Below are 16,087 nucleotides of genomic sequence, written 5' to 3'. Positions count from 1 at the left end.
CCTGAAAACCGTGCAGGGGTTTCTTTGCAGAAGTGACCCTTCTTGGCCACCCCCCATGCCGCCCCACCTCCCCAGCCTGGCACGCCCACAGGAAATCTCTCAGGCTGGCAGTGCCTTACCTTCAGGGAGAGACACACTGTGTTATTGCTGAACAGGAGGATGGCCTGTGACTGGAGTGTTTTCAGGCGGAAACGGATGTGCCCATTCTGAGCCTCTGGGAGACTGTACCGCCCGAAGCTCTGACCGCTGAACCTCGCGGCAGTACCTGTGAAAGCAACCAGAGGCACTGTCACCTCCACACAAAGTGGTCCCCACGGAGCCCTGGAACTGACTTTGTCTCATTCAACCCTTGGGTGGCAAGCATTTGCTTCCATTTTACAGATGAAATTTACCGAGGCTGTGGGGTTACTTGTCCAGGGTCACACAGTTAGACAGGGGCCATCACCCTGCACACCTTCCTCTGGCCCCAGGGACCCTCGCCTTGGGTCCTGGCCTGGATCAGAAACTATGAACTCAAACCATTAAGAAAGCAAGAATCAAGCCAGAAAGGTCATCAGTCAAGTGTGCACAAGTCAAAACTTCTATCCTCCATATTTTCCATGTGATTTCTGCCATCACTTGGGGAAGAAGGAGGTTGAGTTGGAGAGGATTTTGCATATGTGTGTGATTTCAGGGACACCACGAGGGCTTTTGCCTCAAGACATCTTCTTCATCATCAGGAGTGTAATCATTTGGGTAAGCGCTTCCCACATGAAATGCTGCTGAGAAGTCGAGAGACTTCTGTGGTAAAGGAAGAAGGTAGTGATAAATTGTGTGGCCAAAACTTCCACATGCTCCATCCTCCGTAGCAATTGCTAATGCAGAATTGCACAGTGAGGAGTCTGAGACTTCACCTAAACTTGAGTTTTTCAAGCTTATTTGAACATGGGACCCTCTAGTGTGGACTTCGTACCCTTAGCCCTTGGAAATAGCATTCTGTGGAAACTCCTTTTGGACATGCTGTGTTATATTAAGCCATGCCCACCCCAGATTTTTTTTTTTTTAAATCCACCCTCCTCAGAAGTGAGTTCAGTTATTAAATCCCTAAAACCTCTGTGTGAATAAGCTTATCAGTTGTCAGGAGAAGGGATGAGCAGTACAGGCTCCAGATTCCTAGGGAAGAGGATCGTTGAAGAGAGGGAACACAGGCCAAAAGGAGGAGAAAGAACCAGAAAGTGAGGCCCTTGGGATTACAAGATGCTAAGATGCTGTCATACCGTTCGTCTAAAACGCTCTGATGCTGGCAATTCCATTCGGGTAGGTCGTTGTTGGATGGGATATTGCAGATGATCTAGATCAAGAATCCCCAAACCTGGCTGAGTATCAGCATTAGCTGAAGCATCTTTTAGAATACAGAATGCTAGGCTCTACCCTTAGTGAGTAAGATTCTGTAGTTCTGGTGGCACTTGGGTATCTGTATTTTAAAAATCTCCCCATGGTGGGTGTAGCAACTGGAAGAGAGCGCAAGGGAGGTTTCTGAGATGCTGATCGTGTTCTGGTCCTTGATCTAGGTGATTACCTTGATCTAGGCTCGTTACTCCGGTGTATTTGATTTGTGAACACTTGTTGAGCTGTACACTTAGGATACATGGATCTTTCTGTATGTCCTGTTTCACTAAAATGTTCAAACAAACAAACAGAAACCAAACTTCTTTCCAGGTGGTTCTGGTGTTAGGTGAGCCAGCCTACCTAGTATTTCTCAAAGTGCAGCCCTTGGCCCACCTGCTTCAGAAATGCTTGAGGTGCTGGCTAAAAAGGCCAATTCCAGGCGTCACCCAAGACCTTCTAAATAAAAAACTCCGCAGGTGACAGCCAGGAGCAGGTCACTTTATAATGCTCCCCAGGTGATTTTGCATAACCTTGAATTTTAGAACCTCTGCTATCTGATGCCAGGGGGTCAGGAGAGAACCTTCAGCCATCACAGCTTTCCCTGCAGCTGACTCCAGGGTAAGAGACACAAGAAGGGAACACCTGCCGCCCCAGCCCACCCCATACCCCTAAAGTAACTCACCTAGTGTAAATCCAGAGGGCCCTGGAGAAAGTCCACAAATCTTCCTAGAATTTCCCTAATGCAAGCTGGGTGGACCCCTAGGACAGGCCAGGCAGGGGGCAAGGGGGCGGGGCTGATGTCATTCCCCTTTTGCAAATGCACCTGAGCTGATCCAGGGCATTGGTCCTAATGCCAGGGGCACTGGGGTAAGTCCTGTCAGAACACCAAGTTCCTAAAGGGTTTGGCGAAGAGCTCAGGCTTTAGAGTGGGACACAGGTATTTGAATAACCAGCCTTTCACTGGAGGCTGTAATTTCAAGCAAACCAATACAATCCCCATACCTGTTTCAGCTGTAGATGGAGCTAATGATCCTGCTTCCTAAGGTGGTGGTGATGAGTTTAGGTAACATACACACAGAGACCAGCACATAGCAGAGTCCTTATAGCAACAATTACCACCAAGTGAATGGTAGCCACCACTGATGGGGTGCTTAGTATGAGACAGCTTAGGGGTTAAAATGCTTTCATATCCACTAAGTAATTTACTCCCCAAACCAACTCAAGGAGGCAGATGATACTATCTTCGTTATTTCAAAGATGAGGAAAAAGCTCAGAGGGTTTTAGTAAGCCACCCAAAGTTACACAGCTCGTAAATGACAGAGCTGGGGTTTGAACCTGAGCTGCTTAGTCTAAACGTTGAGGTTAAAACTATCAGGCTATAGTAATAATAGTAGTAGTGCTAGTAACTTGGGTTAATTGACCACCTTCTGTAGGTCAGGCACTTTTCTAAGCAAGCACTTGATATTTAATTCTCATTTAATCCCTACAACAGTGCAAAGGCAAAGAGAGGTTAAATAATTTTCTTAAGGTCACCTGGCTAGCTAGTGGAGTAGCTGGGATTTGAACCCAAGCAACTTGATGCCAGAGTCTGTGCTTTCAGCCGTGATGCTGAACTGCCTCTTGAATTCTTACCATTATTTTCAAAGTTCCAAAAAGTGACCAGAACTAGGGTGCTATTCCATGACTAGATTTTTTTTGTGAGGCCATACCTGTCTTGTGGTGGTCCCTGGTCTTTAACCCTGTTAAAATGTCCCTCTGACTACCCCAGAGAGCCCCCTGCTGGGATCTCCATCCCTGGAGTCGGTCTGGCTGGGCCATCAGCACTGGGTGTCCTGGGGAAGTCCCATTCCTCACCGTTACAGGAGCAGTTCCTCTCCAGGTGGTGCCGCGGGGTCAGGATGCTGAGCCTGGCTGTGCTGTACGTGGGCCCAACCCTGGGGTCCAGGTGCACGGTCTCTTGGCAGATTTGTCCCTGGCAGGCTGGCCCCTGGCAGGGCACCACAGCCATGGCTGACCTCATCTGAATTCCCACCGAGTGTTCCATCTCCTTGGCTGAGTGAGTGATGTTGGATGCCAGCTCCTGGAGCTTGGAGAAGGACCCCGAATGCCCCTCAAAGACCAGGAGCACGTCCACCCCAGCCATGGCCTCTGCAGGCTGCAGGCTGGCCAGGTGGATGTTGGCTCGTTTGATGTCCAGCCTGTTGCTGAGGAACCTCTGCAGGTTCCTCCAGTGGTCACTCACCAGCTCCTCCGGGGTGAGCTGGTGGAAGCCCATCAACACGGTCTGCTGCAGAGCCTCCCGCCCCACATGCCACACGTGGACATGGACCCCGGCAGTGGTGGAGAAGGTCCCATCGCTGACCATGACGTTGAACGTGTAGCGGCCCCGAGGCAGCCCCTGGGCAGCGATGATCTTGCCATCAGACGTGCCCACTGTGAAGCGCCTGCCCAGGCTCTCCTCTCCTGCCAGGCTGTAGGTCAGCGTGTCCTGTGGGTCTCGGTCTGTGGCGTGGATTTTGCCCACCATGCCGCCCTGGAACTCCTCCTCCCCGATGGTGATGAAGATCTCCAGTGGGAGGGCGGAGGGTGGGTAGTGGCTCTGCTCCCTGACGTGGACGCTGACCGACGTGGAAGATGAGAGGGGCGGGGTGCCGCTGTCTGACACCTGTGGGTGAAGCGGGCACCGAATTACCATAGGACCGGGGCTGTCGGGGCCTCCTCGGGGAGCCACGTCCCTCTGCTCCAGGGCAGGCTCAGCGTGTTGTCGCATTTGAAAGGGAAAGTCGTAACTCCCAAAGCGCTGAGGGCTCTGTGAAGGGAGTTACATCCCACATCACGGGTGTGGGTGGTAAAACTTCACTCCACCTTCCATCTGACACTTCTCTGCGCCCGTCCTAAGCCTCTCCAGCCACACGCGGCCTCCTACCCCTTGAGCTTCTCTCATTCTGTCTCTTTCCTTAGGAGGGTCATCAAAGGTCTCCTAGTGATTCTAGGGTACACCCTTCATGGCCCCTGTCAGCCTAAGGAGGTTCTCCTACACCTCTTTACTATGTGACTGGGGTCGGGGTTGGGGCGGGCATGTCTTCTTCAGCTCAGCCAACAAATATTTATTGAGTGCCTTGTATGGGCCAGGCCGTCTGCTATGATCAGAAGAAAAGAGAGGTGAGGAGAAGAGGTGACAGACAGGGAACAGCAAGCGTCAGGCCCTCTGGTGGGAAAGAATGCTCAACACAGCAGGAAGGGACCACTGCTGCTGGAGGAGCGGGCAGGGCTGAGGGCCAGAGGTGAGCAGAGAGGGAAGCCCAGGCTGTCGCTGATGGGCTAAGGAGCACGAGGTTGGATTTAAGGCAGGCCCGAAAAGCCACTGCAGGTTTGAAGCAACGTGACCTCACTTAAGCAAGGAAAGATTGTAAATTAGAAATGCCTTTCCCTTGCACATTTCACCAAACATCTCTGCAACTTTCTGTCTGGACTTAGCAAGGAGGAAGCTTTCCTTCCTCTCCTCAGTAATGTTATCACTTTCTCAGCTGTCAGCAGGGTCTTCACGGTTTTCCCTACGGTAATATCTTGTTCATGTGGATCCGCTTTGAGTGCAGGAGAAAGGTGCAATATTACACCTACTGCTGGGAATTGTGCATAACACTGATGAGATATAAATAGCAACAGTAATAATTAATATTACTGCTAAGAATAATATATAACTAATATTAACTGAGTACAAACTGTGTGCCAGTCACTTTTGAATGCTTTAAATGCATGATCATAGTTTATCTTTCTTATGAGGTAAGTACCCTGAAGTATCCTATTTTACAAAAGATATAACTGAGTCTCAGAGAGGTCAAGTGACGTGCCCAAGGTCATACAGCAGGTAAGGCCAGAGCAGAATCTGAACTTCTTCTTGTGTTCATAGCCTGTTTCTTTGCTGGCCTATAGTGCCTCCCAGTGAACGGAAGCAGAAATACAGGACAAATGCAAGAGAGAGTGATGATGCCAATAGTTACTGAGTGATTGTCTGGGCCAGTATACCGAGGTCAGGAAGCTGTTGCCTCCCTAGATATTCACACCCATGTCCTTGGCTTTGAGGACCCTCTACATTAGCCCACACCTGTCCTCTGAGCTGCAGACTCCCATTCCCAGCTGCCTATTGGACACCTCTACTTAGATATTTTATGGACACCTGAAAGGTAACACATGCTAAGCAGAGCCCTCATTTTACCCCATAAACCTGTCCCTCCCCCACCCCAAGTCTTTCCAGTCTCATAAGTGGCCCTACCATCCAGACTTTACTGGAGCCAGGAACCTGGGAGTGGTCATGATTCTTCTCTTTTCTCTCTCTCTTCGTATCCAATCCACCACCGACTCCCATTTATTTCCAAGCAAAACCTGTCGCAGATATGTCCATTTGTTCATCTTCACCATCACCTCAAGGTCTCATCACCACTACCTCCAGCTTAGATGAGTTCTCATTGGTCTCCCTCAACCACTCCTGCCCCCTTCAACTGACTTTCTCTAGAGCTTCAAAAACAAGCCTCCTGAGACAGAAGAAGGGTCACTTCTCTCTTTGAAACCCTTCAATCACTTCTAATTGCACTTTGATTAGAATCTAAAAGTATTATCAAGGCTTATCATTAGGATGACTCTACTTCCTGGTTAGCCCAGGACAGTCTTGATTTTCACCTTTGTGGATCACTTATCACCAATTAACTATTTTTAATGCCCCTGTCACTCTCAAGAACATCACAGTTTGGGCCTCAGATAACACGGTCATCCAAGCTATGAGACCCGAATGATCCACCCAACCCATCTCTTCAACTTCATTCCCACCGATGCTCACCACGCGCTGACCACGTGGCAACACCTCAGGTCACTTCAAGCTCTTTCCCACCCTGGCACTTGGTCTCATCTTGCTCTTCCTGCCTGTGATGCTCTCCTGCCCACTTTCCACATGGGCAGCTCCTCAGATCTCAGCTCAAATGCCCCCCCCCCTCACAAGGACAGCCACCCCCTGAAAGTGTCTCTCTTGTGCCTTATGAGCCTCCTGTCACTTTCTTCATCTGTTTATTGCTTATCTCCATAATTAGAATCAGAAGCCCATGGGGATGGGGATCATCCCCTTCTTTCCCCTGCTATATTACTAGCAGGTAGCATGCCATGTGATAAGTACTCATAAATGTTAAGTATATGATAGGTGCTCTTAAACGTTTGTTGAATGATGATAAGTACTTGTAAATGTTCGTTGAATGATGAATGGCTGGCTGGCTGGTTGGCTGGCTGAATGGATGACTACATCATTGTGAGCCCAGAGAAGTTCACAGAATAGTAGGATCCACTAGATTTGAGATTTAGAAAAGGGATTTGGGGGAATGAAATGAGGGAGAAATGTTTGATCACCATCTTGGCCACTTTTCCTTGGGCAGTTCTCATACAACCCATATAATATCACTATAATCCTCTCCATGTATGTATATGTTCTCTCATTTGACCCCTGCACTGAAACTGTGGGTAATCATGGATTAGTGGATCCATGGATTAGTCAAATTCATTTCACCTGCCTTCACTAAACAAGGTCATTTAAAGACTTGCACCTGCACATATCCTAAACAATATGATGTTTTCCGGAGTTATTTTCCAGGACTTGGAGTCAACCGTGACTAGTTGGAGTTGAGCTGGTTAAGACTGGGTAGGACCGCCGACCCTTTAACTGGGCATGCCCAAGGGTCTGCTTGGTGACCTTGACGTCAGAGGGCAGAAAACCCTCAGATAGTGCTAACTGCCTCCATTTTTGAACGTGCAGAGACCTGTAGCTTAGTTACACCTGCGGCAGAACTGTGATTACTGCACCTTTTTCCTGTCACCTTTCCCCATGCTCCCCATGCGTCAGACTGCCCTGCTCCTTTATTTTTTATTCCATAAATGCCCCAAGCCCCTTGCCTTTTGGGAGGCGGTTCTGAGACTTGTTCTCCTATCTCCTTGCTTGGCTGCCTTGCTAATAAACCCTCTCTTTACTGCAGACTTCGGCCTCTCAGCATTTCAGTTTGCTGCGTGGTTGGACAAACTGAACCTGGTTCGATGACAGCACCAATTCTCTGAGGTAGGTCTTTAAAAAGACTTGAGGTTCAGAGAGCTGTCCTGGCCAAACTCAAGGAGTTAGAGCCAGGGTGCGGGAGTTTTTGTTCTGTCTGGGAGCAGGGGAGGAATTAAGAGCTTGGAGTCAGAATGCTTGGGTTTGAAGCAGGCCAGCTCTACCACTTATTAGTAGCATTACTTTCAGCCAGTAACTTAACCTCTGGGTACCTCAGTTAGCACATTTGGAAACTGGGGGTAATAACCGTACTCACTGTAAAGCATGTTGTGGGGATTTAATGCAGTGATGCCCGTGATGCCTGGCACAAAGGAAGAGTTCTGTATATTGTTTTTTCTAATAAGAGAAGCACTGGTAGTACTTTTGTCAGCACTTTTTCTGTCCCCATGGTCACCACCAGTGGCCCAGCACAGCTCTCACCTCGATCTGAAGCTGATACCATTCCTGGACTCTCTTGCTCAGGCCTGCAGTGGTCACCAGCCATCCGTCCGGGGTCACTCGGAAGGCAGAGCCATCGTTCCCCTTGGTGATTTGGAATGAGTAGGGGGGACCATTCTCTGGGGAGTCTGGGTCACTCAGGATCAGTTGCAGGACTTTGCTGCCGATGGGGGAGTTTTCCTGAGACCAAGAGAGACAGGAAATCAAAGAGCAAAATGAGTCCCAGTCCTTTCTTTCACATCTTTCCGGGTCCCCTTCTCTGGAATGAGTTCTCAGCACTCTGACTGCTCCCAGGTCATGTCTGCATCTTGAGATGTCATTCATTCATTCTGCCCATCTGTGAATTAGTTGTTGACTTTTGAACTTCCTGAGGGCAGTGCTGGTTTTTAGAAACAAAGCCCATTGGGGCTGGAAGGGTCTTTAGAGTCCCTTTATCCTATAGAGGTGACTTGCCGAAGTCACATAGCTGATGACTCATGTATATAAATTAGTGCCTGGGGTCCATGTGGGAATTTTGTGATTCATAGGGTCCACTGAAAACCTATGAATGGTTTTCTGATTAGAGGACCGATGAGAAAATTCAAAGATGATTAGGAATTAACAGAGAAAAATGGATCCCCTGGATATTGTTCCAGTCATTGTTCTATAACACGGGAATTCAGTATGCTGTAACACAGTGGTTGTTAACTCTCTTTTTTACCATCAAAACCTTATCTACAAACAGTATCTTATGAGCAGAAACTGGTAATTGCCTATCCAACAGGCATTCTTTCCTTCCTTTCTTACAAAACCCGACTTTTGTTCAGGTGTTGGGTGGCAATATCCTCAGCAAAGATATACCCCTCCTAAGAGGAGATGGACTATGATTGGTTTAAGTCAGTTACAATAATCTGAGTCCCTGTGCCAGTTTTTGGATTTAAGGGCGATCATGTAATCCATTTCTGATCATTGGAGGAGTCTACCAGGTGGGGGTTCTGAAAAGTCTTCTTCTTTGATAAAAACAGATTCTGCAAAAGAAGTCCCCATCTGTTTGCCTTTGAAGATGGTTTAGCAAGGATGTGATGCTGGAGCTGCAGCAGCCATTTTGTTACCATGAGGGAGAAGGTACAGGAATTTTGAAGAAGGTAACCCAAAGTTGTGATATCAGTTTCCTGCTGAAATAACCAATTCTGGAATAGAATTTCCCATGAGCAGACCTTTTGTTATGTGAAATAATAAGGCCTTATTATTTAATAAGCTTTTAGTCAGGTGATCTGTTATTTGCAGCCAAAGCATCCTAACTCATACTCATGATACAAAACAGGTGAAAGTGGGGTGACGCTGGTTGATGCATAGTGGGACACAGAACTCTGTCCTCTTACCTACTTCCTCACCTCCCTCACCCCTTGTGGTCACAGTTCCCCACGGAATCTTAAGACTCTCTCCAAATCCCATTCACAAACCATTAGTATGGTGGAAATAGCTTGGGATCTGGAAGATCTTCTGGGTTCAAATCCCAAATTTGCCACATTTTGACTGTGGCACATTTCTATACCTCCATTTAAAAAAATCTATAAAATGGGTACTGTCTACTTCCATATGGCTGTGTGAGTCCCCCATGAGATCATGGATGTGGACGTGCCTAGCACAGTGCCTGATAATTTTTAATTGTGTAATCCATAATCCCCTTCAGCAGACCGTGTTGCCATTAGGGTTATCAATGCAAGGTCACAGTCACTGTTTGGGTGGACTGGTATCAGTGGTGAGTGCCCTCCACTAGGAGGGATATGAAGGGAAGATGGATTCAGGATGCTTTGGGAAGCTTGAGCATACCTGGACGGAAGTGCTGTAGTTGAGCTGGAAGAATCTTGGTGGGTTGTCATTGACATCAGCCACTTGGATAGCAATGTCTGTGTCCTCATGCAGTGGGGGCTTCCCACTGTCTGTGGCTCGGAGCCTCAGGGAGTAGCTAGAAATCTACAGCAAGATGCCCAGGGGAGAGTTAGCAACAAGACCACTCAGTTCTGCCCCCTGATTCATGACTAATGTTTTTAGAAAAGTAAGATGGAGACACTCCCCTATGCCTGCCCTCATTACTCTCCCATAGCCTTTTAGGGCTCAGGTTCTAGAGTCAGGCAGAAGTAGGTTTGACTTCCAGTTTAACCATTTACTAGATGTGAGACCTTGAGAAAGTGACTAAGCTTATGTGAGGACGGTATTAGGACCTACCTCCTAGGATTACTTTAAGGACCAAATGGCGTAAGGACCAAATGGCGTAATGTATGTACATCACTTAGCAAAGTTCCTGGCACAGAGCAGGTGCTCAATAAGTGATAACTTGTAATGATCTAATGATCCCTGGTTAATAGTGAGAAGCTGGCCTGAGCTCTTTCAGGAAGGTTAAAGTTTACTCAGCCCCTCTCCTGCTGAGGTCAGGGGGACCCACAGAGAAAAGGAGTGAGAGACCCTGAGGGCAGGTCTGGAGAAGTGTCAGGATGGGGTGTTGAACACAGTTCACCCTCTGGACCTGCAGCAGGGCTGTATTCTGCTCTGCTGAGCTCAGATTGGGCCCCTCCCACATGATTTACCTGTTCCCAATCCAGGGCCTTGGCCGCCTGTAGCTCCCCTTTCTTCGGGTGGATAGCAAAGTGCCCAAGCTCGTTCCCTCCTATGAGGCTGTAGGTGATGGCACTATTCAGGGGTCCATCTTCGTCAGTCGCTGACACCTGCAATAGAGGCGGGTGACAGTTGTGATTGGGGAGGCAAGAAGGAACAGAAAGGAATCTTGGCCCCTGGGAGTGTAGGGGGCACAGATATGTCCCTGCCCCATAGACTGCCCTTGGGCTGGCAATCCCTGGACCATAGTCGTCCTTGCCAAGGGAATCTCCTCATACATCCTAGTATGGATGTCAGCGTGCATGGTTCATTCGTTTATCTATCCATTCATTCATTCATTCACTCATTCACTCATAACTGACAGGGTGCTAGGGTCCTGTGCTAGGAGTTGAGGAATGTGCCAAAATGAATAAGCCCTCAGGAAGCTTAATGTCTAATTTTACGGACAAGTCTAATTTGGGGCAAAGTATGATCAACTTTATGGTGATAAATTTCACCTGGGGAGATTAGAAGAGGATTCATGAAGCCCTAAAGGCTTCTGGGAGTGGAGCCAGCATTCCAGGCAGAAGAAACAATATGAGCCCAGAGGTATGAAAGTACAGAGGATGTTTGGGGAATGGTACCTCTTCCTGTGTGGTTGGAGCATAGGGTGCATATCAGGGGGTGGAAGGAGACGAGAACCTCGAATGTGGACATACAGAGTTTGGTTTCACTCCATGAAGTGGGGAGCAATTACATGTTTAAATGCAAAGAGGTGTTGTTTGGTGTCCCCTCTCTTCCTCCCCTCCCACGCTGACACTCAGTGTCCCTCTGGCCATCCCCTGGGGCCTCTCCTATGCCCCATTCTTTCAGTACCTGATCTAGATCTTATCAAACGTGGCTCTGAGAAATTTTATCATGAGAGAGTTTGGTTGAGCGGCTACAAGTCAGAGTCAAGTCTGTAGTGTATTAATTGATAAAATAATCCATGTTCATAGATGACTGGGGGAGGGAGAGATAAGAACCCACCCCAGAGTCCATGCCCCTCAAAAGGGCAAAATTGCAGATCCTTACTGTGAGCACAACATCACCCACGATGGCATTCTCTAAGACCCTCGTGCTGTACAGATCCTGGGAGAATCTGGGCCGGTGTTCGTTGACATCAGTGATATTGACCACGATTGTGGTCATGTCACTAAGGGAGGAGGAGCCCTTCCGGCTGCACTCGATGGATAGGAAGTACTTGGGGCTTGTCTCAAAGTCCAGGCTCTTATTGACGTACAGGATCCCTGAGGAAACAAGAGGTGATGGGAGCATTGAGGCAGTTGGGACCACAAAAGCAGAGTACTGAGGGGGTCTTGAGCCAAACCCCGGGAGAAGCAGCTCAACTGGGTTGGGAGAGACAGACCTCCTGCGTCATCTCCTCCATCATCTCACTTCCCTCTTCATTTTCTCTCTCCCATAGCCTCCCCCTTCCCCTCTATCTCCTCTCATTTTCCTTATTACCATTCTCAGCAGCAGTGTTCCCCTCATTTATTTCTGTATTATTTCATTGAAATCTCATTTAATTCTATAATACTCACTCTATCTCATGTAGACCTGTAATAACCCTGTAGAGCAGGAACAAGTGTGATTTCCATTTTCTAGGTAAGTCAGCTGATGCTCCTAACATCTACGTGACTTGCCCAAGCTCAGTCACCTAGTAAATGACAGAACTTAGATTATAGAGTTTTATAATACCCAAAGCTGTTTAACAAATTATTAGGGCAGAGATTTATTATTCTGAACACTGGAAAATAAAAGAACAAGGATTTATCCTGCCATTCCTGGATAACTGAATAGTTAATGGTAGAACACTCTTCTTTATAAAATAATTCCAGTTAGTAAATGAATGAGGAATGATAAGGTTAGAAAAATCACCATTTCGCAGCCCCTAATGAAATAACATATCTGGGAAATAATCATTAAAGGCTGTTAAAACCATTAGAAAAAGAGCTGGATGGATCAGGCTGACAACCCCCGAACCCACCATCAATCTTGACCTCAGAAAAAAGAACCAGTCAGCCATTATGTGCCTCCTCATGTGGTGCAAAGGAGAGCCCAGCATCATCTATGAAGCTTTGTTGGCAAAAAAATTGAGCTTGAACCGCATCAAGGTCTTTGATCCAAATGTCATTTATAATAAATATAGGGGCTAGAGAGGTACGTTATATGACACCGTAAAGACACAACTAGCCAATCTAAAATTATTTTAAAAATCCTGCCTCACACACGACCCCAATATTTCATTAAATAAATGGCAGCAGGAAATAAAGAGGGAGAGGAAAACGTTAGAGGTTAAAAGATGCTTAAGACACTGCCTGTCAACCAGATGCAATATGTGGACATTTGGGGGATGCTGACAAGCAAATCAACTTCTAAAAGACATTTGTGAGATAATCTGAAAAATTGGCTGGGTATTGGACTGTATTAAGGAATTATTATCTTTTGGGTGTGATAATGGTATTATGGTTGTGTTTATACAAGGAGTCCTTATCATTTAGAGAGAGAGACACACCAAAGTATTTACAAACCAAATGGTATCATGTCTGGGATTTGCTTTAAAATAACTCAGCAGTAGGTGGATATGGGGGGCAAAGATGAAACCAGACTAGACAAATATTGATAATTACTGAAGCTGGGTGATGGGAACATGGGGTCCATTATACTGTTCCCTCTATTTGTTATGTGTTTAAAGCCTCTGTAATAAAAACTGAAAGAATACTGCTCAACAGTAAGGCGGATGCCTTAGGAGGTAGAGCGCACCGTTGCAGAGGTGTTGTGGTGAGGAATCCACATGGAGCCTGGTCGGACCTGAGCAGCCTCTGAATCCTCCCTTCCATGGGATTCTGGGAGTCTGACTTAGATCCTTCTGTGGCTAGGAGGAGAGAAGAGAGCCGGTTTCCTAGTTCTCTCTCTTTATGAGACTAAGGGAAAATTCGGGGGTCCCCGGATGTTTCAGGAAGGCTTCAGGAGGGAAGCAGGCAGCCTTGCCTTGGGCTGCCTAAGCCCCAGATTCTAGCAAGTGCTTCGTGCCTTGGCAGCCAAGGATGGAGGGTGGCTTCAGCCTCCTGGGGCTGGGTGTGAGCCAGGACTATGAAGCTGCAAACTGGGAGGAGAGAGCCCTCAACAGAGTCTTTGGTGGGGATGTAGTGGAATAAGGGATGTTTCCATGTAAGCTGGCCCCATGCTACAAGAAGGGACTTGGTACCTGGAGAGATGGAGAGTGAAGAAGGGGCTAAAGGATGCTGGGGAGGGGCTATGGTATGCGAGGAGTCCAGTGTTCCGCAAGACTCTGTGTGTGTGTAGGGGGTTGCTCCCTCACCTGTGTGGGCATCCAGGCGGAACCGTCCCTGCTCGTTCCCGCTGACCACGCGGTAGCTGGTCTTCTCGGCGCCCGGGCGAGTGAGGGTGGCCAGCCGCAGAACCTCCGTGCCACGCTGGGCGTCCTCGGGCACCTGCACGCTGTGCTCGGTGTTCAGGAACACGGGCAGGTAGTCATCCAGGCCCACCACGGAGATGGTGACGGTGCCCAGCGTGGACAGCGGTATTGGGGTGCCCAGGTCAGAGGCACGGACGGTGAGCTCCAGTGCTGCCTGTGGCCTGACCCGCAGTGGCTTCTCCAGGCGGATCACGCCTGTGGTGGCCTCGATGGAAAAGCGGCCTTCGGCAGAGTCCGTGAGAGAGTAAACCACCTGGGCATTGGTGCCTGTGGGGGGAGACAGAGCGCGTGATTCATACAGAGGGACCCTCCTCTGGCCCTGCCTGCCGCAGAGCTTTCAGCCAGAGGAGGGCCTAGCCAGCAGGGTCCCCATAAAGGCTAACATGCTTAGGCTGTTAGCAATGAGACTCTTCATGTGAGGGTTCTTGACTAGGGTGGGGTTCAAGGCCTCATAGAAAGGTTCTTATGAAGGCGAGGGTTCTGCAAGCCCTTAAGGACATCTGAAGCTGTTTATGTGGAGGTTAGGGTCCAGGGTCAGCTCACAAAATAAAAATTGTGCAAGATCAAAAGCACCCATAGTGAGTTCTTTGGTTGTGATAGAACAATCCTGTATCTTGATTGTGGTGGTGTTTGCATACATATTCAAATGCGTGCATATAGAAACTATGAAATCTGAATAAGACTGGAGTCCAATTACCAGTAATGTCCCAGGGCCAGTTTCCTGACTTTGATATCATACTGCAGATGCTTCCGTTGGGGGAAGCTGGGTGAAGGGTGCTGGGCCTCTCAGTACTATTTTTGCAACTTCCTATGAGTCTATAATTCTGTCAAAATAAACCAAAACAAACAAACAAAAAAACACACACCCACAGAAAGTTCTTAGTAAATCAAAGCATGTAGTGTTTTTCCAGCTCTGACTCAGGTGCTATTATTTCCTTTGGTTGTGGACCAGATGAAGCAGTTGGCTCATGTAGGGACCATAGGGTCTAAAGAACACCAACATTTAGTGCTCAGCCATGAGAGCCTTACCCAGTGGGAAAAGCACAGGCTCTGAGCCTATAGGGATTGAGTCTTATACACACGTGGGGACACACAGCCCTTTCATTGAATTTACATGAAATAAATGTGCATACCATGCACATTCTCCCATGTATGAATTTTCTGGAGAGAGAGAGAGGTGCTGGTCAGGCTATATTTGGAATATTGAGGTGGAATATTTGGGTTAGAATAATAATAACAGCTTTGAAGTGTTAATGGTTAATTGATGCAAGGCCAGAGGACGAATCCTAGAAGAAAGGTGGGATTGGAAACACGAGATTGAAGAAACTAGGGCCCTTCTACCCAGAAAGGGAACCTTGAGGCTGGAGCAGATAGTCACCGCCTCCTAGTGTCTGAAGGGCTGTCATGGGCGAGGGTCTGGGAGATCTGTGTGGCTGCAGAGGGCAGGACCGTGATTGACAGATGTCTGCTCCAAAAAGGTAACACTTGATAATTATCTGAGGTACCATGGAAGGAAGGGGCTGCCTAGGAAGTAGGGAGCTTCCTGTCCCTGGAGGTGTGCAAGCACTGGCTAATCGAGCATTTGCAGGGCCTTAGATGTTAGATGCCTTTGCACTGCTATTTGCCCTCCCTAGGACCCCTGCATTCCTCCAAAATCTCTCACCTTCCTCAATGCCAACCTAAAACTCACTTCCTCTAAGAAGTCTTAATTTACTCTGTTGGTGTCAAACAAAGCAGGGTGTTTTGATCCCTCTTTTATCACCATCATCATCTTCATCATTGTCATATCCTATGTTCCTCTGGCAACTTTGACCCTGAGGGTATTTTTTTACCCCGCCTAAATTATAAAATTTAATTCAAGAAAATTGGATGTGTATATATATATATATATATATACACACACACGTATATGTGTATATATATATATATAAACATGTGTATATATATACATATATCTATAGATATAGAGATCTCCACAATGAAACACTTCATGATATCAGAAGCTATAATTGGTATAATATGGAATGAAGACTCCTGGATGAATCCAATTTGCCTTGTAAATAGTAAAAGGAAAAGAATTAACCCTAATGAAAACAATGTCATTAAAATTAAAATGCAAAATTGTAAAATATTCCACTTCATTG

The 16,087-nt window shown here is 47.5% G+C and overlaps 2 protein-coding genes across 4 annotated transcripts in view; one reads left to right on the top strand and one right to left on the bottom strand.

Moving 5' to 3' along the window:
- Nucleotides 1-9,124, top strand: part of SLC36A1 (solute carrier family 36 member 1) — a 92,449-nt gene extending 83,325 nt beyond the window's left edge. The window contains exons 11-12 of the mRNA XM_027081497.1: nt 7,380-7,459; nt 8,893-9,124. Coding sequence (XP_026937298.1) covers nt 7,380-7,441 — 62 coding nt within the window. The 3' untranslated portion in view covers nt 7,442-7,459; nt 8,893-9,124. The remainder of the gene's footprint in view (nt 1-7,379; nt 7,460-8,892) is intronic.
- The window catches only part of FAT2 (FAT atypical cadherin 2), an 86,371-nt gene that overhangs the window by 17,470 nt on the left and 52,814 nt on the right, over nt 1-16,087 (bottom strand). For all 3 annotated transcript variants that reach the window (XM_027081493.1, XM_027081492.1, XM_027081491.1), the window contains exons 14-20: nt 13,827-14,210; nt 11,537-11,751; nt 10,456-10,593; nt 9,701-9,844; nt 7,871-8,068; nt 3,223-4,033; nt 120-265 (exon numbers count right to left, since the gene is read on the bottom strand). In XM_027081493.1, the coding sequence (XP_026937294.1) occupies nt 120-265; nt 3,223-4,033; nt 7,871-8,068; nt 9,701-9,844; nt 10,456-10,593; nt 11,537-11,751; nt 13,827-14,210 (2,036 nt within the window). The remainder of the gene's footprint in view (nt 1-119; nt 266-3,222; nt 4,034-7,870; nt 8,069-9,700; nt 9,845-10,455; nt 10,594-11,536; nt 11,752-13,826; nt 14,211-16,087) is intronic.

Source organism: Aethalodelphis obliquidens, unplaced genomic scaffold (assembly GCF_003676395.1).
Source record: "Aethalodelphis obliquidens isolate GAN/ISIS:26980383/991018 unplaced genomic scaffold, ASM367639v1 scaffold45, whole genome shotgun sequence".
Lineage (NCBI taxonomy): Eukaryota > Metazoa > Chordata > Mammalia > Artiodactyla > Delphinidae > Aethalodelphis > Aethalodelphis obliquidens.
The sequence above is the reverse complement of the archived record's forward strand: the minus strand, read 5'-3'. Positions and strand labels throughout refer to the sequence as shown.